General features: G+C 41.9%; 1 protein-coding gene across 2 annotated transcripts; it reads right to left on the bottom strand.

Moving 5' to 3' along the window:
- Positions 1–45: 45 nt before the first annotated feature.
- LOC124407789 lies at positions 46–27568 on the bottom strand. 2 transcript variants are annotated; one of them, XM_046884308.1, is made up of 12 exons: positions 27352–27568; positions 9268–9343; positions 8444–8713; positions 5540–5806; positions 4770–5108; positions 3836–3955; positions 3545–3720; positions 2993–3281; positions 2411–2492; positions 2176–2320; positions 1488–1677; positions 46–1345 (listed from the first exon to the last, which is right to left on the bottom strand). In XM_046884308.1, the coding sequence occupies exons 2-12, from the start codon at positions 9341–9343 to the stop codon at positions 1194–1196; spliced, it is 2106 nt and encodes a 701-aa protein (XP_046740264.1). In that variant the 5' UTR covers positions 27352–27568; the 3' UTR covers positions 46–1193. The 2 variants fall into 2 exon arrangements, with proteins under 2 accessions (XP_046740264.1, XP_046740265.1); XM_046884309.1 differs by having other exon boundaries at positions 2993–3266.

The raw sequence follows: 27568 nt of genomic DNA, 5'->3' as shown, positions 1-27568 counted from the left end.
CATTATATTTAAAGGTGATGACTAAAAAAATAGTATAGTCTTACATTAATGGAATTTTATCTCGTTTAATTATTAAAACATGTGTATAAATAGGGTACAAATACGTGTAAACTTTATGTTTAAGTATATGTCTATTGATTGAACAATTATAATATATACACTTTTTTATAATTCGAAGAAATTGATTCTTACAGTCAGATAATGTATAAAAATATCTTTCATCAAGCATTGAGCACCGTAACCAATAAATCACAATTTTTACCCAATGTACTATGTTTTTGGTGAGAATTGATTTTTTTTATACTCTTATCTTTAATGTCGTTCATTCAAAAAGATTGCAGGCTTAATTCGAATCGTTTTAACAATTCTTACCAAAAAGTTAGTATGCCGTAGATGCGTAAGGTTTACCTGTCTATGCTGGGATTCCCAATTCAGCACAATTGGTTTAGGCAGTTTTCAATACTTCATTTACATAAAAAGACAAACCTGAAATTATGATAAATACCCTACATGTATTTCCGCTCTTGAAGCGGTATAAAATACGAAGTTATAATTCATGTTCGAGCCACTTATTTGTACACTCGATATATGGATACGTTGTTCGATTAAGCTTGTGAGATAAAACTTACATACTCTATTGTTCCTTATACTATTTACTGTTGTTCTTTTATAGACTTAAATTTATAAGTACAATTAATTACGAGCGAGCCATTAAATATTACTAGTCTTGATATGAGTTTACAAATCATTCAATCGATCATTTCCAAAAAAAATTCGTACGAGTCCCAGATGTGAGAATGATAAACTTAATTGTTATCTCGTATTGATTTTTTTTTGTCCTCTGTTTGAGAATCTAATATCTGTTGATGCTTAATACAATATGAGATTATCCGTTATTGGATGGAAACATATTGGATTCCACTAAATGTTTGCAACCCAATCAAAAGTAGTTAAAAGATGATACTTAGTGCAAATGTCTAATATGTCTTAAATAAGTACGGTATTATTATAATTAGTATTAATTATTGATATGAAAGTGTATTGTGGATTAAATCTTTATAGAACCATCAATCCTAATGTTTCTGGAAGTGAATTGCCTTTTGAGTATCTTGCCGACCCTTTTTCAAAGATTTTTCACGAGCTATCGTACTTTATAATCTGCTCGCTGTGAGCCACATGCGTCAACATTGATTTCATGCCACCATCTTGCGAGGCGTCAACCACTTCTTCATATAATAAGAGAATATTGTTGCTATGTAGATCAAAACCAACAGAGCACAGGTTACGCCGAGTGTAAGTACCGATGTTTTCGTTGGACAAGGCTCTATGATGGTCACTGTTTTCTCTGTAATAACATTTTACGGATCGTTAGAAATATTTTACAATTTTGCGCACTGTTTAGTTGTATAATTCACTGTCTATGTATCGACAGTAAATGTTTTCCAACGCTTAAATGCATCGTATCGATGAACATCATGGATTGTTACCTGCTTCGTTGAAATCTATGCTGGCATCGTTACGCAAGAACTCCGATTGCTTTTCATCGCCAAAGTCCAACACGAGAATTTCCTGTGACAAAGTCATATCTTCACCCTTCGCTTCGGTGGAATTTGTAACGCTTCTCCTGCGCCTCTTGCCCCATGATTCCACCGATTCACGGCCCCATTCGCATACAGCCTACAAGACAGAAAAGAAAAGTATATTATTTCCTGTCATTGTTTGAGTTTATTCCGATGTCAACATAGAGATAGTCAAGTCACTCGTGAAAATGTATGAGTATTTTAAAATTAAAATCTGCTAGGGCTGTACGGGTACCAGAATTCTTCGGGTCGTGGAAAACTTTTAGTTTCGGGTCAGCTCTCGGGAGTTCCGGAAAATCTTGGGATTCCAGAAAACATCAGTGTTCCCGAATATATCAGATTTGTCGAAATTTTTAGGATTCTCAGAAATCTAAAGAATAATTTTGCAACCGATCAAAATTCTTGAGAAGATCTGAAACTTCTGCTTTTCTGTAATCGTCTTCGCAGTGTCTCAAAGGTTTTTAATTTCCTGAACATTTTTAGTTTTACGAAAATTCCGCGATCGTCAGAAAACCCGATCCGATACAAACCCGTCCCGAACCCGAACTTTTTTCCCCGAAATTTCGGGAATCCGCACACCCTAAAAACTGCTTACCGGCTCACAAGGTCCCAGGCAATATTTAACGTTGCACTGGAATATCACGCCGTAAGATTCAGTAAATCTAAACGCTTCGTAGATGGATTGCAGTGCATTCCCGTCTGTAGTAAAGCTGGGGAAGATCAAAGGATCCACTGGACATCTGTAAGAAGTCGTTAGTGTTTAGTATCTGCGGTTTCGACGGCGAATGATTTTTTTGTGCAAATTTTATCTAAATAGTGTCCGAGCTTACCCTTCGTCATCGATGATTTGGAAGGTACTCTTAGAATCTTTGGCCATGGCAACGCAGCTACGTGCAAAGATCCCGTATGGAGCTGAAAATATCGTTCATTGTACCTTTAAAATGTCTGTTACGTATAAAATCGATTGAAACAGAAACAGTTTGTTCGTTAAGTGTTATATTCCTGCATATATTTTTTTCTAAAATTATTTTATTTAAACTTAATATCATTATGTATATCGAGCGATGTGGCGATAGATAAATAATCTTATTATACTCAGTGTTAGTAGTGTTAAATAACTTTATTTAGTTTTAGAGTCATACGGGGCATCCGAGCTGTTGCACTATACAAACTACATACACTGAAATCTTTACAACGGGTTATATCTCATCATTTCTTCACAAGTATAAAGTAGGTTGACAGAATTTTTTACACCGCTATCAACACCTGATAAGCTTACTTTTTCTACTCTGAATAGATAGCGAATTGCATTTGTATGCTGGAGTACTTGTTTGCCAATAATTGGCGAAAAGATTTATATAATTTCGCGAATAGCCGCGGGTATCGTGTTGATTATATTATGATTTACTTACTGTCGTCTGGAATTTCAATTCTGAACGTAAGCTTGTCCCCAATGCGCACCGTTTCAACTTCCCTGGCTCGGCTGTCCAGAATGCGAATCCTTGGTGGTGGAGCTTCCGGAGCGCTAGTTATACTGATCATTTCCGGGTCTCTGATCGGCATCATCCCAAATGTTATGTTCTTCGATGACATGTCGTAGGTGCATTTCACTTTGTAGATCTTGTCTGCCTTTGTCATTACCACCGAGTGATGTTGCAGGACGACTGTGTTCGAGTAGATTCCCGTCTGAAAACCATCACGCTATATATTCAATAGACCAAAGTAGCTAGTCGGGATACTTCTATGTACGTTATTCGATTGTTTGAGAAAGTGTATCATAATAAAAGTTCGATCATTTTCCCATTTTGTTTATTCGCATCGTCTTCTCAGAAATTTACGACAATAGGATTTGCGAATAGCTTGTCAAATTCCGCAATGCGGTTACTAATTGGCTACAGTTATGAAAACAACATTTTTTTAATGCGTACGTGATCCGACGATTAATAACAGTGATTGATGCTTACCACACTCTGAGTATTGCAATCCTGCCCGGTCATCGTTAAATCAAGTCTGAACAAGTCGCTGTTCAGTACATCGATGTTGCACGTTTCCGAACGACCCAATGCGTAAATACGTCCGTTGAAAGGTTTGTTTGTACGAACTTGAACAGCGATTCGCGTGTCCTTGCAGTCCACGGAAACTGCGAGCATTGAAAAATGCGAATTAAAATTAATGCACCGAAGATATTTATTGTTAAATATTGAAGAATTCGCGTTGTCACTAAAACTGTTAATTCATTGTACAAACTCGCTTACCGTCGTAACAAGTTCCAGTTTTGTCGCAATTAACGTCGGCTCGGGTTAGATTGTTAATGGTCGGATCCTCGGTGCTGTCAAACACTACGGGAAGAGGATCTACATGAGGTCCGAGGCTCTCTGTAAACATAAATAAAAGGAGATTAACATCCCCTTGCAAATATCAAATATCATACCTAATAGAGTGTATCAATGTGATCGAAGAAGAGGCACAAGACATGCTATTGGTATTTTACTCTTCTCTTCTACGTAATTTTCGATAATTACTGAATTCTGTGTATACTAGTTATATGACGACAGTTGAGGTACGAAATATGCAAAGATTTGTATTTAATTGTAAAAGTCCATTTTTTTTTGTATTTCTCAGTATAACAATAAGTCTATGTAAAAAAAACGAGTACTTTTAAGCTTGGCCGAATTGTTCTTCGAATTGATATTCGTATAATGTACCAACAATGAATTTTTGACTACTCTCTTTACAGCGGTATATTACTGATTCATTAGGTCCGTGAGTAGAATTCTAATAAAAAATTACACCAGACTCAACGATGTGCGGTATAACTGATTTTAAAAATGATGTTTTAAATTGAATAAAATGATAGAAAAGGAAGCTGTGTACTATTCCGTCCTTCCGGTACTTAAAATTGAATTCAACATCTATAATATTTTCCTCCGTCAATTATCAAACGTAGAGGATACCAGCTGCAGTTTGATAATTGATAATCATCAAACGTAAAGTTAGTACGATGCGTTGGTAATAAGTGACGAATAATTGCGTTTTATATCATGTATCGTTCCATCCGGTGAGGGAATTGTTATTCCAAGAGCGTATTTCACCGCACACGCGGCATATATTCGTCAATACAGTTCATTAAGCTGATGCGTAAGTACAGCCGGAGTAGGTACCTATACCATCTTCGAAGGATCAACTTACTCTCGCAGAAGTTCTCGAAGTAGGAACCAACCCGTTCCCCGTTGTCGATAAGAGGCCTCTCGGCATTCAAGTACGTCGAGGGTCCGTCAGGCAGTGTGAAATGGTCGAGATGGAACAATTGACAATTGTATGATGCACCCTGAGGGGGGCCACGATAGAGGAATGACCTGCACATGAATTCGTTTTCTATTTCACAAGCCAGTCTGCAAGCTGATTCACTTTGAACCTGGAGCTCTTTGTCCGTGTAGTAGTGGAGTCCAGCATACTGGGCAACTTTGTCATCGGCGACACCGATGCGTGGCGTCTGGAATATCCTCTGAGTCTTGCAGGCTTCCTTACCTACGTGTCAGAAATTTTATTTTTATTCGCACCATCGGATCATATGTCCTCTTGGGGCTGTTTATTCGTTTTTTCCGTTCTCCTATAATACTTAGTGTGTACGAAGTTTCACCAACGAGGTCACAAAGCGCTCTTCGGCTGAATTAATTTTTATTCAGAGAATATTAGACATTGCAATGTGATGGCAATCAATCGATTTACTGTTTGCATATATGAAAAGAAAGCACATCAAATCAATTTTCAAGCTCTTTGATGTTCTCGAGTAGCGCAAGCAAAAAAACGTAAAAAGAAAAAGTGGAGGCAAAAGGTTTTTCCAGGCTGAAATTAGCTATCGAAATTTTTGTCAAACTATGAAATAGATCGTTATCGTTATCATAACACGGCCGTGTGATATTTGATCCGGTGACTAATTGTATAAGCAGAAGTCTAACCTTTCAAGCACAAGTTTTCGAAATAATCAATGCCTTGAGCATCGACGAACTGGACATATTGCCCGGTTGTTCGCCTGTCCGAATCGCTTAGGTGACACTGGAGAGAGAAGTAATTGTATTCGACGGAGCGGCAAGTGAAACGGTGTTCGTTAAGGCAGGCCGCCAGACATGCATCCTTCGTCGAGGTGTAGATCAGGGCGTTGTCCAGGCCTCGGATCATTTTGTTTGGGATGCGCTCGAAGGCCCAAGGTCGAAGACAGACGTTCTCTGTGGAACGGAAAAAAACACGCTGCTTTAAACATGTGTGGAATTCCGGTTGTAATACTTGATTCCTCTCAATAACGATAGGGGTTAAACGATTTTATGTTACGTCGTGTCAAGTTATTATCCAGTTATTTAAAATTTTTTCGAAAAAGCAAATAACGAAAAATTGACGAACACGATGCCCTTTCATACAGCCAAATTGTATAATTTTGATTTAGTTTTACGACCCATCATTTTGTAAAATATTCGTTGTGCCTGATCAGTAGAATCTATATTTAAAGAAATATTCTGGCTTAACAGACCCAATTCTTGCTTTCCAGACGTCTATTAGTACTATTTCGGAGACACATTATTTGACAAACTACATTTTAATTTAGTGCCTTGATGGTTATTTTCGACATGGCATGCGCTAATTATATCTCGTTTCAGTCTCGTATCGTTAATTAATGTATATACCCACAATTAACCAGCTTATGGCGCCGAGCCTTCGGGGTTCTCGAAAACGATCGGCTTACACTTAAATTTGGTATACGGTGAGATTACCGTGGATAATATTTGCAAGGACCGTCGTAAACTTGATACTATAAACAGAACAGTTATTTCTTTAATGAGATTCAAATTAACAAGCCCGGTGAATGCAGAGCTTATATTTTATTGCCCGTAGAACAGATACAAACAAGTTTTGGGTATTTAAGTAAGCCGTTGAAATAACACCTGTACAATTTACTTGGGTGAAAAACAATCGTCCCACTTGTGCGTTTCCACATTTAGGTATACAACAGTCTAACTCGAATCCATATTTATGCAATCTTCCGGGTAACAGAATATATAACACGGATCTGCACTCATGCCAGCAATCGAAAGAACAGCTGACTTATTTCTCCCCGAGGCTTAAGATTTTTTTTCACTTCATATCTTTACCATTACGATCACCAGGGCAAAAGTTTCCCGGGACGTACCTACGTGTTCCGCCTGGCAAGATACGTCGTCTTACTTCTCATGCGCCTGAGGCAGACAACCGAACATACACGGCTGTACGTGTTGTAGGCGCGCCGCGTTCGCGAATCGTAAAATCAAACCACGTTCTACCTGCCGCACTATACAATTCGTGTCGCTATGTAGGTACATGGTGTAAAAGTTTCGGGGGTATTTTTTTCCCGAGGATTCCTTGACGTATATATTCTGCACCGTACACGTGAATGCTAATGCTGATTCCGAACTGTATGGTATATTTGAGGGCACGTGTGCGTCAACCATCCGCTGTTTATCTGCAGTGATTTTGCAGACCGCAGGCTATACGTATATAGATACAGGGATAGACGTTGCATTGTCAGGTTGAAAAATTATCGGCTTGGGTTTTAGGGTGCGTTCCCAACTAGCGTTGGACTTATACAAAACCAGCATTACCGGGTTCCTTTAACTTTTACAACTGTTCACAGGTACTCGTTTGCCTTGGAACATTCTTAATGCATTTACACAGGGGTCCTTAAGCCCTGCGGGGGTGAAAGAGGGCGGAGAAACTGGGCACCAGCAATCCCTCCGAAAAATCTATTATCGTACGCCGCTGTGCAAACAAAAGGAACTTTCGAGTGTCCCTTCGAGAATTTACCTTTAAAATTATACCTGCTGTGGTGATCCCGTATATGTATACATACCGAGTTATTTTCGTGATGCGCTCCATAGGGACCCCTAATTGTAGGCAAATCAAGTTATAATTCAACTCTGAACTGCTCCGTTGCTCTTTTGTTAGCATGCGGCTGATGTCGCCTTGGCGAAACTCGGAACTGCTCAGCGTGAACTTGTACCCCGATTTGCCGACACTTAGGGGTCCTTATGGGGGCGTATTATGGAAATAACCCGGTATACCAAATAGCTCTTTTTAAGCTGACTTATGTTTTACGCACAGGTATCTGTGCACGATGATCTAGGTATCTAGGTGTGTGGAGATTGACTGTGCATGTCAGGGAATGGTGCCCTAGGTGTGTATGTCTCTGTCAAAGTAGCCCAGTTCTTCTGAACCGAATACCTCGTTGCCAATTTGATCTAATAATTATTCAAATTATATTCAGGACCGTTTAAATTTATACAATTATAAAGTTCACTCCAGTATTTCAATCCGGTAGAATCAAATTGGGTTGCCTCAAATCGCATTTGGTAACCATGATTACATTCCTGCTCATCCATCGAGCAATTTGATTGAAACAACAAAACGGGTATACTATATCACATACATCATGCCAATTTCTCGTCTGGAGTTTCGAGGAATTTCGGACGTCTCGAATAACCATTGTGAATATTTTTTTGAGTAAGGGTAAAAGGGAATAGATAAACACAGGACTTCAGATCGCGACCGAAAGAAAAGTGAAAATATCAATTCCTGCAGAGAGATCTCGGGTTTCAGAACGTATTGTTTATCTTGTATCTGGTTGAAGGATTCTTGAGTTTTTGAGTAAGGATAGTAAAGAATCATAAATATTGCATTGAAAAAAGGAATAACGTACTCTTTTGCGTCATCATAATACCATAAGCATAAAATGATTTGCCCCGTGCGCTGTTTGGGGTAGTGACTTCTCCCAACAAATCAACATACCAACGTCCGCTTCGGTAATGCGTTATACAGCTAAAGGCGGGTCTATGTACCTGATCTAAGCTGCAGTTTGACCATGTAGTACATATTCGCTGCCCTTTGCGGTTGAACACTGGGATTCGAAGCGGCTGTTTCATTCTGAAGCTGACATACTGTGTCCTGCGTGGGCGCCAGGGGATTAGGCACGAATGAAAATGCGAACGCCTGGCATTCGACTTCCTCCCGACACCATCCTTGGCACTCGTACAGCGACAGATTCCTCACCGTGTAGTACGTCACACCTCGGTAGTCGTAATCCGTCAATTTTTCGAACGCAGTCTTCGCTGATAAAGAAAATAAATAGTTATTATTAATTCACTTGAAATAAGTTGATGCAAAGAACGGAGTGTCTCGGTTAGTCTTTCGAACATATTGTATAACGATTTTTTTTTTATCGCTATAAATTATTACTTCAAATATACTTCTCGCAAAAACTGTACGCCTATAGAATCGGCAGGTATAATAAACAATAGGTATTAATATCGGGGTGGCTGGCAATTTACTATCCTAATGTGGGGACAATTCCTCTTGCGCATTTCTTCTGATATGGAGGAGCGCTTAAGGAAAGCCTTGAATCGTTGAAATCTTAAGATCATGTAGAGTTACCCCTTGAGTGTATGCAGGTCAAACTGCATGCAAGTATTGCGTGTAGCGTACAATGTGTCGCGAACACCGTCCATAACGGGTATTTAGTTGCCTGTTTCATGTAAGTGCATATCTATACACGTCACTCACGTGTACCAAATCTGTTGTAGCAAAGCTGCGTTAAGTAAAGACCAGCAGGAGCTGAGTTTATTGTGCTTGGGAATTTTTCGAATGGCTTGAAATTTTGAATTACCTAAAGCTGCGTGCGACGTGCTGGCGAATGCTAAGATCAACGCCAATGCGCTGAGGCTGACCGGAACTGAACCCATCTGAAACAAACGATAAAAAATTTGTTTAATTGTTAGAATAATGGAGACACTGGGTAGATTCGTGCTGAAAAACAGAAATTTCTGAACCCAAGTTTCTTATGATTTAAATTACAAGCTGCATTTCGAATTTACTAGGCTGAAACTTCTCTAGAATCGTAAATTATTCATTTATTAATAAATAAAATAAAATTGTCAAAATGTTCTGATTCCACTGATTCGTTGTAAACAGTTATTGATAGCCATCTGACTGAGGTTTTCTTTTCTTCTTAGGATTCGCACGCTGTGAAATATTTTTGTGGCCTGATCTTTGTGAAGAGGAAATTCGGGCGCTTAATGGGTCAATGAAGTCCGCTGAAACTTTAGGTGGCCTATAAAACTCGCTCTCCCTGTCCTTAAACTTATCTATACGTGATACAAACGCCAGTAGATTTTTCATCGTATATTTCCCGCTAGTGAAAACACTTAATCCCAGCAGTCCCGATCGCAAAGTTATCAAACGTGAACTCAAAAGTTGAATTCCCTACACTGTACCTTTATCACATACAAAGTAAATCGGGAATGGGCAAACTTCAGTTTTACGACCATGAATAAATTAAACTTAGTAATTAAAACCGGTAAAATATTTTCCGTTTCAGTTTAACAAGGATTTTAACACTGCAAACTTGTCTCATAAGGGGTGCAGATTTTTCATTAAGCTTATGCTAATCATCCATGAACAGAAATTGCCGCTAACCGTAATCGCAAATTACATGTATTGCAACGTAAGTGCTTGGTATACTTGTACGAAGTGTAGCGGGTTGAATAGAAATAGTCCGTGTACACGCATGCATGTACCGTACACTTTTCTCCTTTTTATACCCTTACGGTATACGCAATGCAGCAGCAGCCTCTCGTTGCAGAGATGATGAGCTTTTATACTTAGGTGCTGCTGGTGCGCCGGCGTGCGTTTGAGACGACTCCTGCTGCTTCCTGGCCTCTGCTTTATTGCGTGAATTATCGTTTTGTTACCGATCCGATATCGGCGGCTCTACTCGTTCAACAGGAAGTGCATCGTGCACCAGGCGGTGTTGGCTTCAAGCTCGGAAAGCGGGAACAATAATGGACATTCCGAGCGGCATTCGAGTCGGGCTCAGAGCCAAGGATATCAAGGATTGAACTGTGTGTAGGACTTTTCTCAGTCATATTACGAGAGGCTAGAATTTCTTCGAGAGTTTTGACCGATGTAACGGTTCCCTTGAAATATACTGTGCCCCGGGGATCATGCGCCACGTGGAATTGAATTGAAACGGGGATTCGTCCAGGAACGAGAAAAATTTTATGACAGACAGACGCCTTTCAGTCTCGCCCGCAAAAACTGACTCAGAATTTCACCTCTTGGATATAATTCTTTATTCGTTTCCCGTTCTACACTTTCTTGTACGCCCATCTTGTCAGCCGTTGATAGACAACCGGACAGATGGATGGAAAAAAGAGAATACAAGGTGAAGTATTCGCGAAACCCGGGAGAATTCTTCCAAGCTTTTTTTCGTCTACGAAACCAGTTCCCGCCTCTATCGCGAGCGTTTATCAAGAAGAGTCAGCATCAGAAATGCGGCGACAGCTCCCGACACGTCCATAAAGAGCTGGATAACGCAAGCCTGATCACAATCGCAATTTTGTTTATACTAATATAAATCAAGATACACATCTGTCACGAAACTGCAGAGTATAAGAGCCTACGGGTTATAACTGCTGCGTGAAAATGACCTTATGTCTAATTCGCGCATAAATAAATTCACAACAACTGTTATCCAGGAGTATATAAGGCACATCGTGAGCTCATAAAAACTTTGCTACTTGTGAAGAGTTCGTTCAGATCGTTAGAATACAGAAAAGAAGCATTTCCTCATTACAGCTGAAGGTGCATGTCATAGTTGCTGGTAGTTGAATACATATTTTTTTAATAATCAGTAAGCAAGTTTTTCTGCTAAGCATCGCGAGTATAGTGGCGAGAAAAAAAGAAAAAATAAGGAAAACGTTGCAACTTAGAAGTAGAAAAAACTCGAAACTTGTGAGAAAATTCTGCAGCAGCTCTCGCACAACTCCATAATGTGTTATGCTGTGCAGACATCGATATGTATGTAGTTCGGGATAAATTCCACTATTCCAAGAACCGCGATAGAGCCACGAAGGCACAACGTATCGGCTTCCGAGTCTTGAAGCACGCGTCGTAGGAATGGAATACAAGACACAAGGAACGGTAACTCCGGCAAGAGAGGCCTTCATCTTTGCGGACACGGATGCGACCTCTGGAGTTCGCATTCGTGCCTTCATATACTGTCTGCTACACGAAGGTTAAGAATCTTTCGTATATATCTGCACAGCCTGTGGCCTGCAACGTGCAGCTATTGCAGCTAGAAGAGGACCACCCGCACCACACCTATAATACATGGCCGAGCCACAACGATTCCGTGAGTTATTTTCACATCTCTGTCAGAGACGAGTCATCGGCCTTTTCCATTGCAAGCGTCGCTCATTGGACCAGTTAAAAATAAAGACAGTATCACGAGGTCTCGTTAGATGAGTAGAAGCACAAAGAAGAACAATTGTCCAGCCTGTCGAAATGGACGGGCAATAAGCGTAGCCAGAAAAGTCCCCGTATTCGGAGCCTCGAGAAGTCGATACAATATATTCATCGTTGAGTGCGTATTCTCATGAAACGACCGTACGAGTAAGTGTTTTCTGTTGTGGTCACGGACGACTGTTAGTCAAGAGGTCGACGAACGCGCACGTCACTCACTGATGACGCCTGTTCGAAGGATGCTTTGCGAAACGACCGGAACGTGGAGTGACGTGTTGATATCAGAAAATTTCAAAGTCTAATAGTAAATAACGCGAGTACACCGGGAACGGAGTATTTCAGAATTGAGAGGAATTCGATACTTCCTGAGCTTCATGGGGACGAGGAGGAGTCGCGTCGAGCTTTCAGAGCACTTTAAACTGGCTCGTATATAGGACTCTAAGCCGATCTCAAAGACTCTATGCTCGAAGATAACCCGGGTTCGAGTACCGGTCGGGGGACGCTCGTGGTGCCGTCGCGAGTGGGAGCCGACGAAGAAGGCTGACCTTTTGACCCTGAGGGAAAGATGCGCGATCAGTTCTCGTGGGTCGTGCCCCATCGAAGGGACCTCCTTCACCTCCGTAGTTCAGCCACGAGATTAACGGAATGGAAGAGATGCGCTGTTGGTCGGCATTACATTGTCCGAGTTGAAGAGACTTTGGAGAACCCGTCGAAGAATATTTCCCGTCGGTCGTCTCTGAGCTATACTTTATTTTGTGTTTGTAAGCTTGTACATCGAACTGAAATTTCCTTGGAGCAATTGCACGGTTTCCTGGGAAACAGGTAAAATTAACCTACCTGCGTTTTTTTTTTCTCTTACATCCTGTGAGGCAGGTAATTGTTATCGTACCTACGTAATTATACATGAAGACTCGTAAGAATAACATGAACCGTCGTTAATGAACCACTGCTTCTTGGACAGTACCGAGAAAAGAGTAACCCGCAATCATAACAACAATCGGGAGGTAGAGTAAATATTCGCTTGCGATGGGTCTAATTGATCGAGGTACAATCGCGCAGTTCATCGTGATCATGGGTATCAGGACAATTAAGATAGCGTTGAATCAGACTCTCGTAGAAGTGACGATAAGTTTACCTCATGCATGCTCAACTCGACAATTTATTTGATCACATTTACTGTCGTAAAGTTTTTACCAAATCCAGTTGTGAAAAAAGCGTACATTAAGCAAACTGAGCTAACAATGGCACAGAAATTGATCTCAAATCCTGCTCGAGTGAAGATCGTCGTAATCGATCATCGAGGCTTTTTCGGTGGCAAGATCCCCGGAAAGAGGAAGAACGAGAGTTCCACGGGGTTGTAAGTATATATTGTAGCTACATAGGTATAAGTACAACAAGCACGCCCATCGCCTACGGTAAAGACAGGAGGTGCTGCCTGTGCTTCCATGCCGGGTAGTTGGCCTATCTGATGATCGTTGTGAGATAGAGTCTTCAGGTTGGTATAAGACCGTGAGCCAAAGGCCCGATTGCACGGCTACCGAATGCAAATTCATCCTCATTCTTACGTCGCTAGCGGGCAGATTAATACCGGAACTCAGAGCGGGCATCTGTCCAGTACTTACAAATGAAAGGACGCTGACTTGAATTACCGCACGATGTAGTACGGCTCCGCATTATCAATCCTCGAGAGAAATGTCCTTGGGAAAGTGATTAGTGTTTTCCTACATGTGGGACCGACAGTTTCACTCGATCGGTTCCGCAACAGCTCCGTGGAGTCGATAGTCTGAGTACACGGTCTTCTTGAACAACATCGAGGATCGCCTCGAGTACGGACTGGCAACGCGACGGCGATGGATCAAGATTGTCGGAGCGATGATCACGCATGCAAATTTTACCATCCGGTTAACCGTCGGGTCACAACCGAGGAGAAACCGTTTCACCAGGAATGGTCATGCCCATTTTTTCATGGCTCAAAAACCTCGCGAATTACCTTCGTTTGTCTCGTCATGCCCATATAACTTCACCGATCCTTAGACTGTCGCCTCAAAAGTTACGAAATAAGGTTTACAAGAGTTCCGGGGCCGTTTATCCGGAGATTGTGATGCGCTGCAGGCTCACGGAAGTCTTTGGCATATGAACCTCACGTCTGCAGGCCTCGGGGGTAAAATTTAGTTTGAGTTCAGCAACGGTTCTGTTATTGACCACATCCACGGGACTCGGTCGAAGCTTCGTTCTCACATGCAGATGCATACGAACCGCTCGCCCCCACGATTGTCTCATTTGAGGTACCATATTTTTCGTACTACAGGAACCAGCCCACAATAATATCTATTCTTGACGCTACCATCACGCCTGAGTTATCGGCCAATCCTGTAGGTAATTAGCGGCGATATCGTTTAAACGAATGGGATACTAGCCTCGGGAGAAAAGGGGGTGGTGCGGTCACCTTCAACTCCGACTCCACCTCCGTACAATGACCTCCGGTTCGCGAGCCCTTGACTATGCAACCGAGGACTAGGTGCGCGGTTCACCGACGGTTGGTACTTAACATCCAGTCGTTGGATGCTGTGGTCCGCAGAGACATCTTGGTGAAGCTGTCGTAGAAGATCGATAAAACAGTGTGAAAATGCATAAGAGATTAGTAGAGCCTCCTTACACCGCTCTCATCGTTGGTACCAAGTCACTGGTTTCCGCTTGACTGATTCATTTCTTCAATCTGGGAGGCGAAATTCGTGACAGCTCTGGTTAATTTGTTTTATCAGGTCTGTTTGGCTGTTCAAAACATTTTCATGCTTCTTGAGAACGAATGATTTTGTATGTCATTTATTTACATTGCTGGAATTTTCGCCGTAGGATAAGACGAGGCGCCCTGCGAGAAGAATATTCACTTCCTCAGATTCACTTTGCAGCGTACGCTGGTATTCTCTGAGAATTATTATCCCTTGGTAAAGGTTTGACACGTGATCTCCGGGTAGATTCTGTGCTCGAAGAAGCTGCGCTCTGGACTATGCAGTCGCTTCTTTGTACATACATAATGCCACGAGAAGATACTCGGTGCGCTTCGTCCGTGCTAGAAAATTTTTTCGCCAACTATGCAAGCAGCAGTCTTGAGTCTTCTTGTCTCGGCTCTTCGTTGCGATTCAAATGCCCTGAAGGAATAAAAAGCAAATCCCAGGGAAAAGTGTGGATGGCCATCAAGAAACGTCCACGTCGGTTCGATGCAAGAAGAAAGAGCCCCGGAGGCTTACAGAAGTATTATTCCACGGCTACACGGTATTTGTGCAACAGATGTAGTAAAACTTAAGGATTCACTTTATCGTTATCCTGTCTTCATTATACTCAGTAGTAAAAGAAGTCTTGATGGAAAGCGGAGCAATGAATAATTATTAGACTAAAACAGCGCAGCATATTTATTATACACATTTCGATACCACATGCCCTAAAAATACTGCAATATTATAGGATAAATGTGCGAACATCGGTGAGCCGCAGACGTCCCGCCCTGCGTAATTACCAGAGGCGCCGGTGCTATTCTTGCATGAAATAGTCCGGAACCCCATCGCATGAGATGATTTAACGTCCTTTCTTCTCCGGCGGCGGCGTCTTATGGTCGCATGCCCCGTAAGTGCAGAGTCTAGACTGATTGTGAGTTGGCTCGGTCCGTTCATTACCTCGAATATTTTCTCATTACCTGCCGACCCAGGCGCAGGAAACGGGTGCAGGTGAGATCCGCGATCATACGCCGGATAAATGTGTTATATTCATTCCATCATGGCGAGCTGATGTTCTCTATGATAAAGCTCGTCCCCGCAATATTGCGAATGATTGCGATGTTTTTTTGCTCCCGGGGCGAGGAGGAATGAGAAATTGAAATTTCATGCGATAACGTCAACGGTTCTGTAGACGTGTATCAACGATCTGTATTCGTATTTTATATGTGTTTTTTTTACGGTGTGGGTACTCCGAAATAGCTCGAGGCTTCGTATAAATTTCCATCTTTCTCTCCAAATTCTGTACCTCCCGAGTAGCATCCCTAAAACATCGCTACAGTATTGAGTAGACGATAAAAAAAAACAAAAAAACTAAACAAATAAATGAAAAACAATGCTTGGCGAAGAATTTTTGCCCGCAATACTGCTCGAGAGCAAATATTTTAAGCCGTTCTTGATTTTCTGCTGAAGAGAAGAAGAGCATCTAAGGCATCCCTCGGATGGAAGTACCCTTGACTTTGACCTCGCTGTGAGGCGATCAGCCAAAGAAGTTTAAGGAGAAGAAGGGAGCAACACAGTAATGCTTTTGCATGACAAGCGGAGAGGAAAGGAGGACAGCCTTGATTAGGGGGTGAGTAGGCGTTTCATCCCGGTTCTTCGAAATCCTTCGCGGATGAGGCTACTAACCAACCAAGGCTGATATTGAAGCGACGTTAGCAGCAGGTAGATAGATAGCCTGCCTGCACCAGGTGGTCGTCGAGGTTGATATTTCTCGGTAATCCCTCGGCTTCGAGCTCTATTCACCTTCGTCGTTCCTCAGCTCGGGCGTTCATCTCGATGAGAGAAGCAAGAACCGAGGAAAGGACGACGGGAGGAGTAAAAAAAAGGGAAGGAGTCTTCAACTTCTCTCAAACACCTACCAATTTTACGCCTATTTCGTGAACGAGGTGAACGAGGGACGTGAAGGATTAGAACCGGGATTTGTCACAGTATAAATATGTACTATATATGTACGTTATACGCATTCCAGACGGAATTCGATTCATGGTTGGCTTTTTTCAATCTCCTCGTGCATGGGTTCGTCGTGAGTGGGAATTAAGCGAGGTGATTTTGGCGTCCGGAATAACAACAGCCACGGTAACAAACTCTGGCCCAACCGATATGAAAAAAACGCCTCGTTGGCGAGAATGAGTATTTCTTTTACCCAAAATTCGGAGTACTGAGATACCGCTGCAAAAAAGGGACGAGACGAAAAGCTCGGATCTTAGCTGATTGGATGTCGTCTCGGAGCAAGGACTTATTATTGTCAGGAGGAACGGATAGAATATAGGAAAAAGTGAACTTGATGTGGCCGCTTCTGCGGATCCATTTTGACTAATGACTGACAATGAGGATAGGATCACTTCATCCGGTAGATAATGACTTAGAATTTCTTCACTTTTACAGCTGTGACTGTAATCGGAGAGCACGAGGATACTTTATTATTCTAAATGTAGCATGACTCTGTAGAAAAGCTATATATGTTCAAATTGTTCAATATATATATGTATATGTATACTGCGATGGGCAATCAAGTAATTACGTTAGTAACCGCGCTTTTGAACATAACGTAAAATGAAGGTGAGATGAGATCAGTAGCAGCTACCTAACAGCCAAGGATTCCTTGCGATAGATGGATATTATTCTCGAGATTTTTTTATTACACATTTTCTAAGAGATTGGCTATTGAAATCGGTATCAAAAGCCGGATGACGTGGCCACACGAGTTACGGAGACAAAAAACAGACTGCCATTAGCGCCAAGTCGCATTTCTAACGGATTCGAGTGGAGAACCGGAGAATTATCACATAAAAACGTTTCAATTAAGTAGCCACAATAAACTCGGTACGTGCCTCAGTCGTAGCGACGTCTATTAATAAACATTATCAATCAAGTTACTTGGATACAAACGGTTCTTTGTTTGGCAAGAATCTTTGTATCACGATTGCGGTCTGGCCCTATCACCTCACTGCTCAATTACACCTCGGCTGCAGAAACTTCTGTTATCTGAACCTCTGTTGCAACACCTGGTGCATAGTAAGAAGAAGAAGTGAGAGAGATAATGACAGAGAGACACGGGATCATGTTCAGCCGCTACAGAGATTCGCTACGTCTCTGTTCGACTGTACCCACAATTCTTCACGTTTCCGGTGAGACGTTTATAGTAGTTTTGTACCCTTCGAAATAGTCGCAGCTCACACTGGCTTCCACGATTTTCGACTATGTCTATCAGTAATCTCTGGGCAGCTGAGGTTGATGGTTCTGTCATTAGTCCAAGATCGATTATGAGGTGAAAAAACAACCGGAAGATCATGTAGCGAACGGCGGTAGAGAAACGAAATTTTTTTTTTTCTATACCCCGTCGTAATTTGGTGATGAATTTTTTCCGTCGTGATTCTTTTCTTCGTCCGCAAGAAGGACATCGAGCAGAGCAATCTTTTTTATACCTACTTTACTTTACTTCAAACTTGAGTACCCACTTTTTTGGCTGCTGGCCGAGCATCAAGCATCCGGGAGTTGACCGTTTCGAGAGGAGAATGAATCTTGAAACAACCGCCTAGTTTCCTCCTCGATCTGCGCACTGAAACGGAGCTCTAATTGGCCGTTCGACTGTGTCAACGGTTTGGGGTTTTCGAGTTTCTTGAACTCCTCGAGCCGTCTCCAAACCGCGATGCAATCGTATTTACTGGTGCCTATAAGCGAAGGTTTTGTTATTTATGCCCGATCGCTGACAATGAAACTAATCGCACGAATGCGCTCACGTACATGCGCAATATCACGTTTCCGAAGAAGATGGTATTTTATGCACAACGTTGGCTCCCTGCTACTCCTCGTGAATTCTTTATGGTACTATGGAGCAAGTCGAACGATGAAACTGATTATTATCACGTACTTCGCGTTATTGGCGATGCACTTACTGTGCGATGTTTCTTCGGCATTTGGAATCAGTGGAGACGACACGTTCTCACCGAATGTGAGAATGTGAGAATTTATGTTGTGAGTTTCGGTTCGTTTCGAGAACTAGAATGATCGCGAATTTGGTATTCCGATTAAACGAATAGATTAACTCGCGAGTTTTCGACGAATTCATCATCAGAAATTCTTGTTTCATACAAAAACCGACTCCAATACCCTGACTAGCCCGACCGATTGATCACTGTCCATTAAACATTGTGGAATGGGATTTATCTGTTGTAATTTGAATTCGGAGCACGAATGCGAGCGGTTCACACGAGCCAAGCCCACAGCGAGAGTGATGGAGAATATGGTTAAGATAAAGTAACTACACAATAGGCAATCGAGAATGGTATTGAAATTGAGATTCCACCTCCGAAGATTATCCACCGTTCGTAGAAAAATACCAATTGTTATTCCAGTTTTTTTAAATCTCATTTCCCCTCCATTCTATAACGGGCTTCGGCTGATTGTGAATTCTTTTCGTTCATCTCTATTTCTCACCGCCGAACAATTCCCAGAGCCGCGAGTATTCAGGGCTTGTAGGTTTTAATTGCTATTCCGCACGTCTGACTTCGCCAGTCATTTGTATTCTCGAAGACTCCGGGCGAACGTCAGCGATGCGGTCGCTTGTCGAGCCGAGCAACAGGTTGTCTTATCTCTCCTGACGGTGGCGAACCTCCTTAAGGCCTCTTGTGCCTCCATTTTTTTCTTTTCGCAAGCCTTTGCCTCTTGTTCTGTGCAGCCTTACGGCCGGACATTGCGCTCCGCTAGGTCTATTGTACTAGCGAAGATGAAGGAATAAAAAAAGTTAAATAAAAATACGTAAACAGGTGAAAAAAAGTAACGAACAACCGCAGTCGTCTCTGACCGGCAGTAAATCCCGTCAGGATCGGGCTTACCGCAACGATCGAATTCAGCCGCACGATTTTCGTTTACGGATACGATTTTTCTACAAATTATAGAAGCTTATAGCTCCCCCAGCAAATTCCGTTGGAATTCTTCTTCTTCTGTGGTTACACAGGATGTACTTTTTTTTATCACCTTCTCTTAAGCTTAGATTAAATTCGGCCGATAATCTGTGAAACCGTTAGGCTTATAGGTTTTAGGTTGTATAAATATTTATATCAGATGCGAAATTACCGCGGCTTTTAGAATTTCAGTATATAAATATCGAATCCCTATGGATTCCATTATTTTGCGGAAGAAATATTCAAATTCCGTTACAGACGTTCGGCCGTTTGCGAATGATTTGAATAATTTAAAAATTATCCACACATACACAAGTGTTGACACGTACCAGCCACGTACAAAATTTGACCGATGTATATAATGGTTGAAAAAAAAGAAGTATAAAAAAACATACCTCACGTCCCACTTTATTTAGACGCGAAAGTGTCGTTGACCATTAAATATTCGTCATCTTCTGTTGTGTACATATTATAATTTATAAAGATCAACGTCCCCGCGTTGCGTTAGCGGACGTTGAAACATCGGTTAATTATTTGAGAACAAGTCAAGTTGAGTCATATTTTAGGCGGTCATCGCATTGCTCGTGTTATACCGTTACTCCCGACCTTTCGATCCGTTCTGTATCCAGTGACACAAATACCTCTCTCTGCGGGCAAAAAGATTCTGTAAAACAAACGATTCGTATTGGTTCCATATTCAATAGCCTGGTATTATTTACCCACTCGTTGTAACTGGAGATTCTCGAACTGACTGTCAATTCACTATCTCTTCTGTCGTTTCTGAATAACTTTGTATATGTATGTTGTAAAATTATAGTCGCGAATTTAGCGGTTATTCGTCACCTCCGTTTTCAACGAATTTTAATTGCTTCAGAGAGAATACTCACGGAGTAATGAGCCGCTTCTATAATGGAGATCCTTAATCTTCGGTCTTGACGTACGTAACACATTTCATTCAAAAGGACGCAATTGGCACACCGCAAACACAATGGAAATGAAATGTTGGTCTAAACAAGCATGAGTGGGTTAAAAAATCAGCTGTGTTATATAACTGGAGTAATTCGTCGCCGACTCGGATTACGGACGCAAACCGTGTTGAAAATTCGAATCTGTAACCGGAGAAGACTCGACTCGATTCACCAGCTAACAGAAAGTCGAGAGTGTGACTTTTCCTCCTGTTACATACATCATGCATCACCTTTACGGACCATGCAGGTTATTGGAAAAGGATTTTCCTGGCATGCTATTCGTCCGATTCCACATAACGTCAAAATTCTTCACATTCTGAGCCGTATCTGGGCTTGAAAGGTTGCAGTTTCAGAGAGCAGAACTCTTGATCGACTTTCTGTCGCAACGGTTAATTACGATGATCGCTATTCGCGTGATATCGGATCAAAAGAGCTTGTATCGATGCAAGTTGATTACTGATCGATAAAATTCAGCCTGTCATTCACGCACGTCATCGGTATAGTAAACGCTAGTTACTTCGAATTCAGTGACGCTGTCGTTGGCGTACTTGACTTGGGTCAATTGGCTCGATCACCTAACTAGTAAATGTATACCACCAACTAGTTAACGGTTTTCGATGGCCTAATTGATTCAACGCGTTACAATCCGACGCTCTGTTGCTTCATCGCTTCCGGTCTACTGAACCGTTGTCTTAGACACTGTCCAATTTTTCGTCTTACCATGAATTAGGAACAATCCGAGTAATTACCGTACGACCAAACGAGAATTCCCTTAAGAGTTGAGATTTACTAATTGCATGAGAATAGTAACACCGCGAGCATAAAAATTCATTAAATACACTCCGGGTTTTATGCTTGTTTTCATTCTATCTGCCTAATTAGATAACCAGTTAAAATTAGAGTGTGTGTAACGCGATATACACAGTAGCCTTTCACAACCACGCTGCGCAGGCTGACAGATCCGTTGTGCCTTAATTATATACAGTCGTGAGTCATTTACGTTTATCTCTGATAATGAATCGTAGACACGTATGTGTGACTCGGCAGAATGGTTCGTGTAGTTACAGGTGCTCGTGAATGAATCCTATCAAGTGTGAATGACATTGATCGCCATCCCGCTGTTTTCCCTCTTTCGTTATCCGATCATTGACCTTCTGCAGCCGATTTTCGCACCACCTCCGCATCGCTGTTGAAAATAATCTGTGCAAATATCACAGTAGGCGATTTTTGGCTGTTGAAATTAGCACGTATTTTTTCCAACGGTTCAATACCGCTGCGATCAGTCGAGGGAGCGAGGCTATAGCTTTGACCTGGATTCGAATCAGGGCGAGTAGTGTTCGCAGTTGAAGATAACTGGTGAATGTACCTGCGAAATTCCCCACTGCACCGTTACAAAATTGGAGAAAAGATTAAATCGCCCGGGATTTCGCGTGAAAAATTCTCAGCCCCGATGCGCAGTTTTAATCACCGGACTTTACCGTGCAGGCATATTCTCTAAGTTATCTGAACCTTTTTCTTATTCCTCTTTACTCTGCAGGTAGTTGCGTATGTTCCCAGCAATAAAAAAAAATGCAGGGAGGAAATTTATGAACCCCCCCCCCCCCGGCCCCCCCTTCCCCCAGGTTCGTTGACAGTATCGTAATATCTTCCTCTCCATTGTCAGGAAGGCTGACATCACTATCTGTTAGATAGGTCAGCGCAGTGTATCGAATATTCATTGACTTGCAAAAAATTTACAGTGACAAGTATAGTCCAATGCTGTATACAGAAATTTCCTCACCTGTTTTAAACAAATTGTCATTATTCGTTGAAAAAGCCATTTCGACAAATAAATTTGTGTTACTCATGGAGATAATTTTTGATAAGCTTTCGACTCTTCGTGTTTTTAGAGTAAGAGCAATACTTGTATGGATTTCGTGCCAGATAGGCAAGAAAAGATATTAAAAAAGACGAAAAAAAAAACAACATCTGACGAGATTAAACGAGGCCAGATTGGAAGGGAGTTAGGAACCGAAGGATCGGCGTAAATCCATTTGGCACCCCATTATTCCTCGGTCAGTAATGGCGAGCTTGGATGTGGGTATACGAGTATATCCTATACCTGCAAGAGAGTAGGCATACAAGATACCCGAGTATAACGGTGTTGCTGGAAGTGTTCGCGCCAAGTTCTCGCGACCGCGGTTACCGTTGCGTGGTCCACAAACTCCGGGATCCCACTACTGGCCCACCTTCGGTTCTTATCTCCTTCTCCGTTTCCTCTCTCAGCTCTTACGGCTGCATGAACACCTTCATGCAAATCAGCTGGCACACGGTAACCGGTCATACCTTCGTTCCTCCGAATATGAGAACCCGGCTGGATTCGCAACACCACATATTATACACGTATAAGAAATAAGTATGATGTATATGTAATTCGAATCTGGCGCAACCGGATGTCCCGTGTATGTCCATGGCGAAAGACTTTCCTGTTACATCAGCCGCCGGTCTGCCCTGAGGTGATTGTCAAGGTCTGCGGCCTCCGTGAAAACTGCTTTGAACGCCGCCGTGCCGGAGGACTTCGGCCTTTAGATCGTTCAGTTGTGCGAAACATCTCAGCAACGGGGTCATCGTGAATGACGGTTCACCGGAGCAGCTGCCCAATTATAATTCTCTTTCCCTTTTTCCTTCCAGATTTGATCGACGTTAACGGGTCGGTTGTATCTTCCTTACATATTTACCGTAATAAAAAATGCTGCACCTAGCTACTGCTAGAATTAGCTAGCGAGGTCTCGTATATTAACAGCGCAGCTGTTTAGAACAACTCCGAGTTACTTAATGGTTACGGATGAGAACTGCCAATCATCTCTACCGTAAGATACCCAACTGAATGATTTATGCCTCACTTAGCACCGCGTGCAAATACTTAGACATGCCTACGTATTTGCCGGCGCTTAATCTCTACAGTTGAAACATATTCGGCGGAGGAAGAGACGAGCTTGTCCACGTGGATGTGTGCCGTTCCAGTTGAAATCGCAATCGCGTATCTATTTATAGCGGGCTACCGCTGCCAGGTAATATACGGCAGTAAAAAGTATCCATCATGCACCATGCAGACCGGCGCGGCGTACGTGGACTCGGATTTCTATTAGACCTCCAACAGGCAATTAATAAAACCACCGAACATTTTTTTTCACGACCTTAGGCTTATATACGTATGCACATATATTACGACGTGTAAAAAGGAACCAAGAATTTCTTATCTGGGACAACGATCCTATTGTGTAGAATCCGTTATAAGTTTTCTTCCCGAGGGGTTTATATAAAGACAGTGCGATACAGTTGGATAACGAGGACGTCGGACGGTAAACGTTTAGAGGATGAATTTTAGTGTATATAGGTATAATTACATGTAACCTCCGCGTACTTAGCTTATGTTGCATGATTTAATGTCTGCGTTGCACTGACGCCGCGTGTTCGTTTTCGGAGCCAGATGCTTGCGAATCAGCTTTGATCGGAGGGACGCCATCTGCATCTGGTATGCTCTTCGAGCAACGGTATTAGATGTTAAAAACCACTGCATATACACAACAAACATCGTCATCTCGGGTGAACGTCGACGTCCGGAATATTTGCCCGAGGTGAAATTGCTTCGTTGGTTGCAGATGCTTAGATTACATACGCAGCGTTTGTGCCGTTGGAAACAAATGGACCTAAGATTTATAACACTAGTATCTTTCCCCTACATCTTGATTTGGGTGCAAATCTCGTATCACTTCGTCGCAAATCATTCACCAACTTCCATAATTAAACATCGTGACGTTTGATTGACGGGCATATCAGCGAATAACGGTTTCATACTATGAAGGATATAATGCTGGGATTGATTTCATATTCATAACCCGGTTGCTCGAGTCGCCAATTTCTTTCCTATATGGATAGTAAATTACGTCTTGACCGAAGCTGAGAGAGGCGGATTTCAAGTTTTGGTTACTACGAGTATTTCTACTGATGTGTACACGTATTACAGAAATTAGATATAATGCACGTTATTTTTCTATCCAAAGTTCGCTTCTGGCCGGTGGTTTATTCTTGAGGCAGATAACTGGGCTTCGCCTAAAAAAGGATCCACCTTTTTTTCGCGAAATGTCGATTTGACTTGTATACCATAGAATTCAAACCAAGTTTTCGAAGACCTGCAGAATCTCCTCTTTCGCAACGTTGATTTTTTTCTTAGTCTAAAAAATCGAGTTCCTTAGTCTTCACTGGCAAGTATCGAGCGTGTATTTGGAATTAAAAAAAAACCGTTGAGAATGTCTAAACTAAAGACATGCTATCACTGTACCAAAAATCCATCCACGTATATCTATGTCATTACAACAAACCCCTATTTCTCTAGCGCTAGATGACGGTACACATAATAGTAGAACTGTAATTTTAATGTCGCCCACATTCGACCGCATACACAGCGATTCGAGTGCAGCAGGTGTGACCGACGTGACCTAAAAGGGATAAAAAAAACGCTAAAAAGCAACTAACACGATAAGAACAGAGCGTGTAATGCTTTACCTAAATGGGGGAGAGGCGACCATGCAATTTTATTTTCTTTGGGCTAAAAATACATTTCAATTATTATCGACGTTTTTGAAATCCCACTTGATTGTACGGGGCCCATTTTTCCCGCCTTTCTCCTACACAATACTTATGATAAAAGGAGAAAGAATCAAAAGGACGTTATTTCTCTCTCTTTTTCTCTCTCTGCAAACTCGAACCAAAAAGGACCCGCGGGTTCATGGTGCCCTTGGCTCGCATTAATAGCCAAGAGAATCATGGGTGTAACCCCGACTCGTCGAGAAGTCGATTTTACCGACTAAGCGTTCCCCCCCGCTTTGCGGACCCTGGAGAGGAGAGTTGCGCCGACGAGGGGTCAACGTCCAGGCGTCGAGGCGCCAAAGATCCCGTGGAACAACTGCCGCTAGTGGGGCAGGTCGGAATACGCCGGGACTCCAGCGCTGGATGAAACAAATTTTAGGCTGGGCACCGAGGTGGATTAAATTACGTGATGTTTTTTTCCCTATAAAATTTCGTCCTGCACCAGTTCCGAGTTAAGGTGGTGCCCAAAATGCAGAAGCCGTGACGTCAGCGGGACTTAAAATTCCCGGGCTTGATTCGAAGACGATTACGTGCGCGTTATAAACGTGGCTGAGAAACCTGGAGGAATTCGGAGACGCGATTACGCGATCAGTCCGGGTCTTGAACTTTGGTAATTTTTCAATCGGATCACGAAATCCTCAAATTACGCTCATCTGACACGGATGCTTTTTGTTCAAAGGTTTATTAACAATGGACGAGTGAGGCACGCGACAGTTTCGATTGTTCACGCGGTAGCTCACCGTCATGGCTTAAGAATCCGGTAGACAAAACTAAAAACCTAGGATGTAGTAAGAAAAACACGTAGCGTGCCTCATCAGGCGTTCAAGTCTCTCCCACGTCTCGTAAAGATCGGTATAACCGTTCCTCTCTCGTCGGCCATTAGAATGTGAACGATAATCAATTCTGACGGTATCCGAGAACGCATTTTTTCCTAGACTTGGAGAACGTAATTTCTAGCTGTGGGAATTATTCAAACACTCCAAGTATGTATCTCGAACTCGTATTTTACCTGTACAAACACGCGTTCCAGCTTTTCTATGCTACGATAAAAAAAAATAAAGTTATTTAAAAAGGGCAGGTCAGGCTGTTGGATATAATTCGTTTACGACAGCAGGCCGTAAAATGCAAATGAAACTATTCAGGTTCCAATTAAATTTCGTTGACTTCGATGGAATTATTTAAGTCTAATTCAGCGCTGAGCCAAGAGGAAGAGACGTCATATTTGACTTTGATAACGATACGTAGTACGAGGTGTTTGAGATCACGATAAGATAAAAGAAATTTTTTTAACAAATAAATAATAAAAAACGTGGGTCCTCTAATTTCCGGCGTTAGATTTTACTTTTCACATTTTACTTTTTACTTTTTCTTTCTAGCTCTTTTTAGGTTTCTCGTTTTTACGACGGTCGGTGTATTGTACCTATGTATACGCAGTTGCCTGTTAGGTAACTCGACGGCCCTGACTTTGAACCGTGCCATCTCAACCGTGGGAATACAAGAACACTGTGTATATGTAAACTATACTATATTTTCACAGAGTCAACTTTAATTCTGATACAAATGCATACAATGTGAGAAAAAAAGTACGGCTTGGGAAAGATCTCGGCGTTGAATTTATAACCGTACAATATTTCTTCCACCAATTAAACGTGTTCGTTCCCTTTTTTTCTCTTTCTTTACTTTTTGTTTTTGTTTTTTTCTCTTCCCAAGACAAAGGCCTCGAAGTATCGCTTTCCTGATTCTAATTACAGATACAGGCAAAGTTTTACGTCTTTCTTGAATTTTGTTCGTCAAACGTTACAACGTCAACTGCAAACTAGCTGTATTGATAAGATTCAGTACTAATTTGGGCAACGTTAATAGCATACGCGGCATCAGATTCTGTATACAATATACCGCAACGTTCTGAGATCATCGCTGATTTTGCAAGGAAGCAATTATTAATTTTATGAATTAAAAACGAGTTTCGTTTCGGTATATTGAAGCAATTTCAATCGATATTATACGCCGAGTCATCGAGCTGTAAAATCGACAATACACTCCTGGAGCGAACAATGATACATATCACAGGTCGAATAGCTGGCGTTAAAACGATGGAAAACATCGACAAAGGTAAACTGGTTAATTGAACTAAAAAGAATACGAATGAAATTCACGGATGATCGGATGCACGTACCTCTTTACAATCACTGGTACCAACTTGAGGACACCTTTTGAGTCAACTTGATTCACTGATTCCACTTTTCTCCCTGATCAGGATAACTAAACTCAAATTTACAAGATGGTAGAAAAAAAAAACTTTCAACAAATCCGGCACGAAACGTTGTTCAGTTCCTGCCTGCGCGCGCACTTTTTGAGAAAATCTAACGAAATATCTTGAGCGCTGGGCTGCC

Source organism: Diprion similis, chromosome 6, assembly GCF_021155765.1.
Source record: "Diprion similis isolate iyDipSimi1 chromosome 6, iyDipSimi1.1, whole genome shotgun sequence".
Taxonomy (NCBI): Eukaryota; Metazoa; Arthropoda; class Insecta; order Hymenoptera; family Diprionidae; genus Diprion; species Diprion similis.
This window is presented reverse-complemented; position numbering and strand designations above follow the sequence as displayed.

Bases quoted from the DNA above. Each gene is read 5' to 3' on its own strand.
- LOC124407789 (XM_046884308.1), bottom strand. From the start codon at position 9,343: ATGGGTTCAGTTCCGGTCAGCCTCAGCGCATTGGCGTTGATCTTAGCA. The intron at 5,807-8,443 runs GTACATAGACCC...TCCGTTCCACAG, and splicing joins CAAACTGCAGCTTAGATCAG to AGAACGTCTGTCTTCGACCT. The intron at 3,721-3,835 runs GTAAGCGAGTTT...CAATGCTCGCAG, and splicing joins AACTGGAACTTGTTACGACG to TTTCCGTGGACTGCAAGGAC.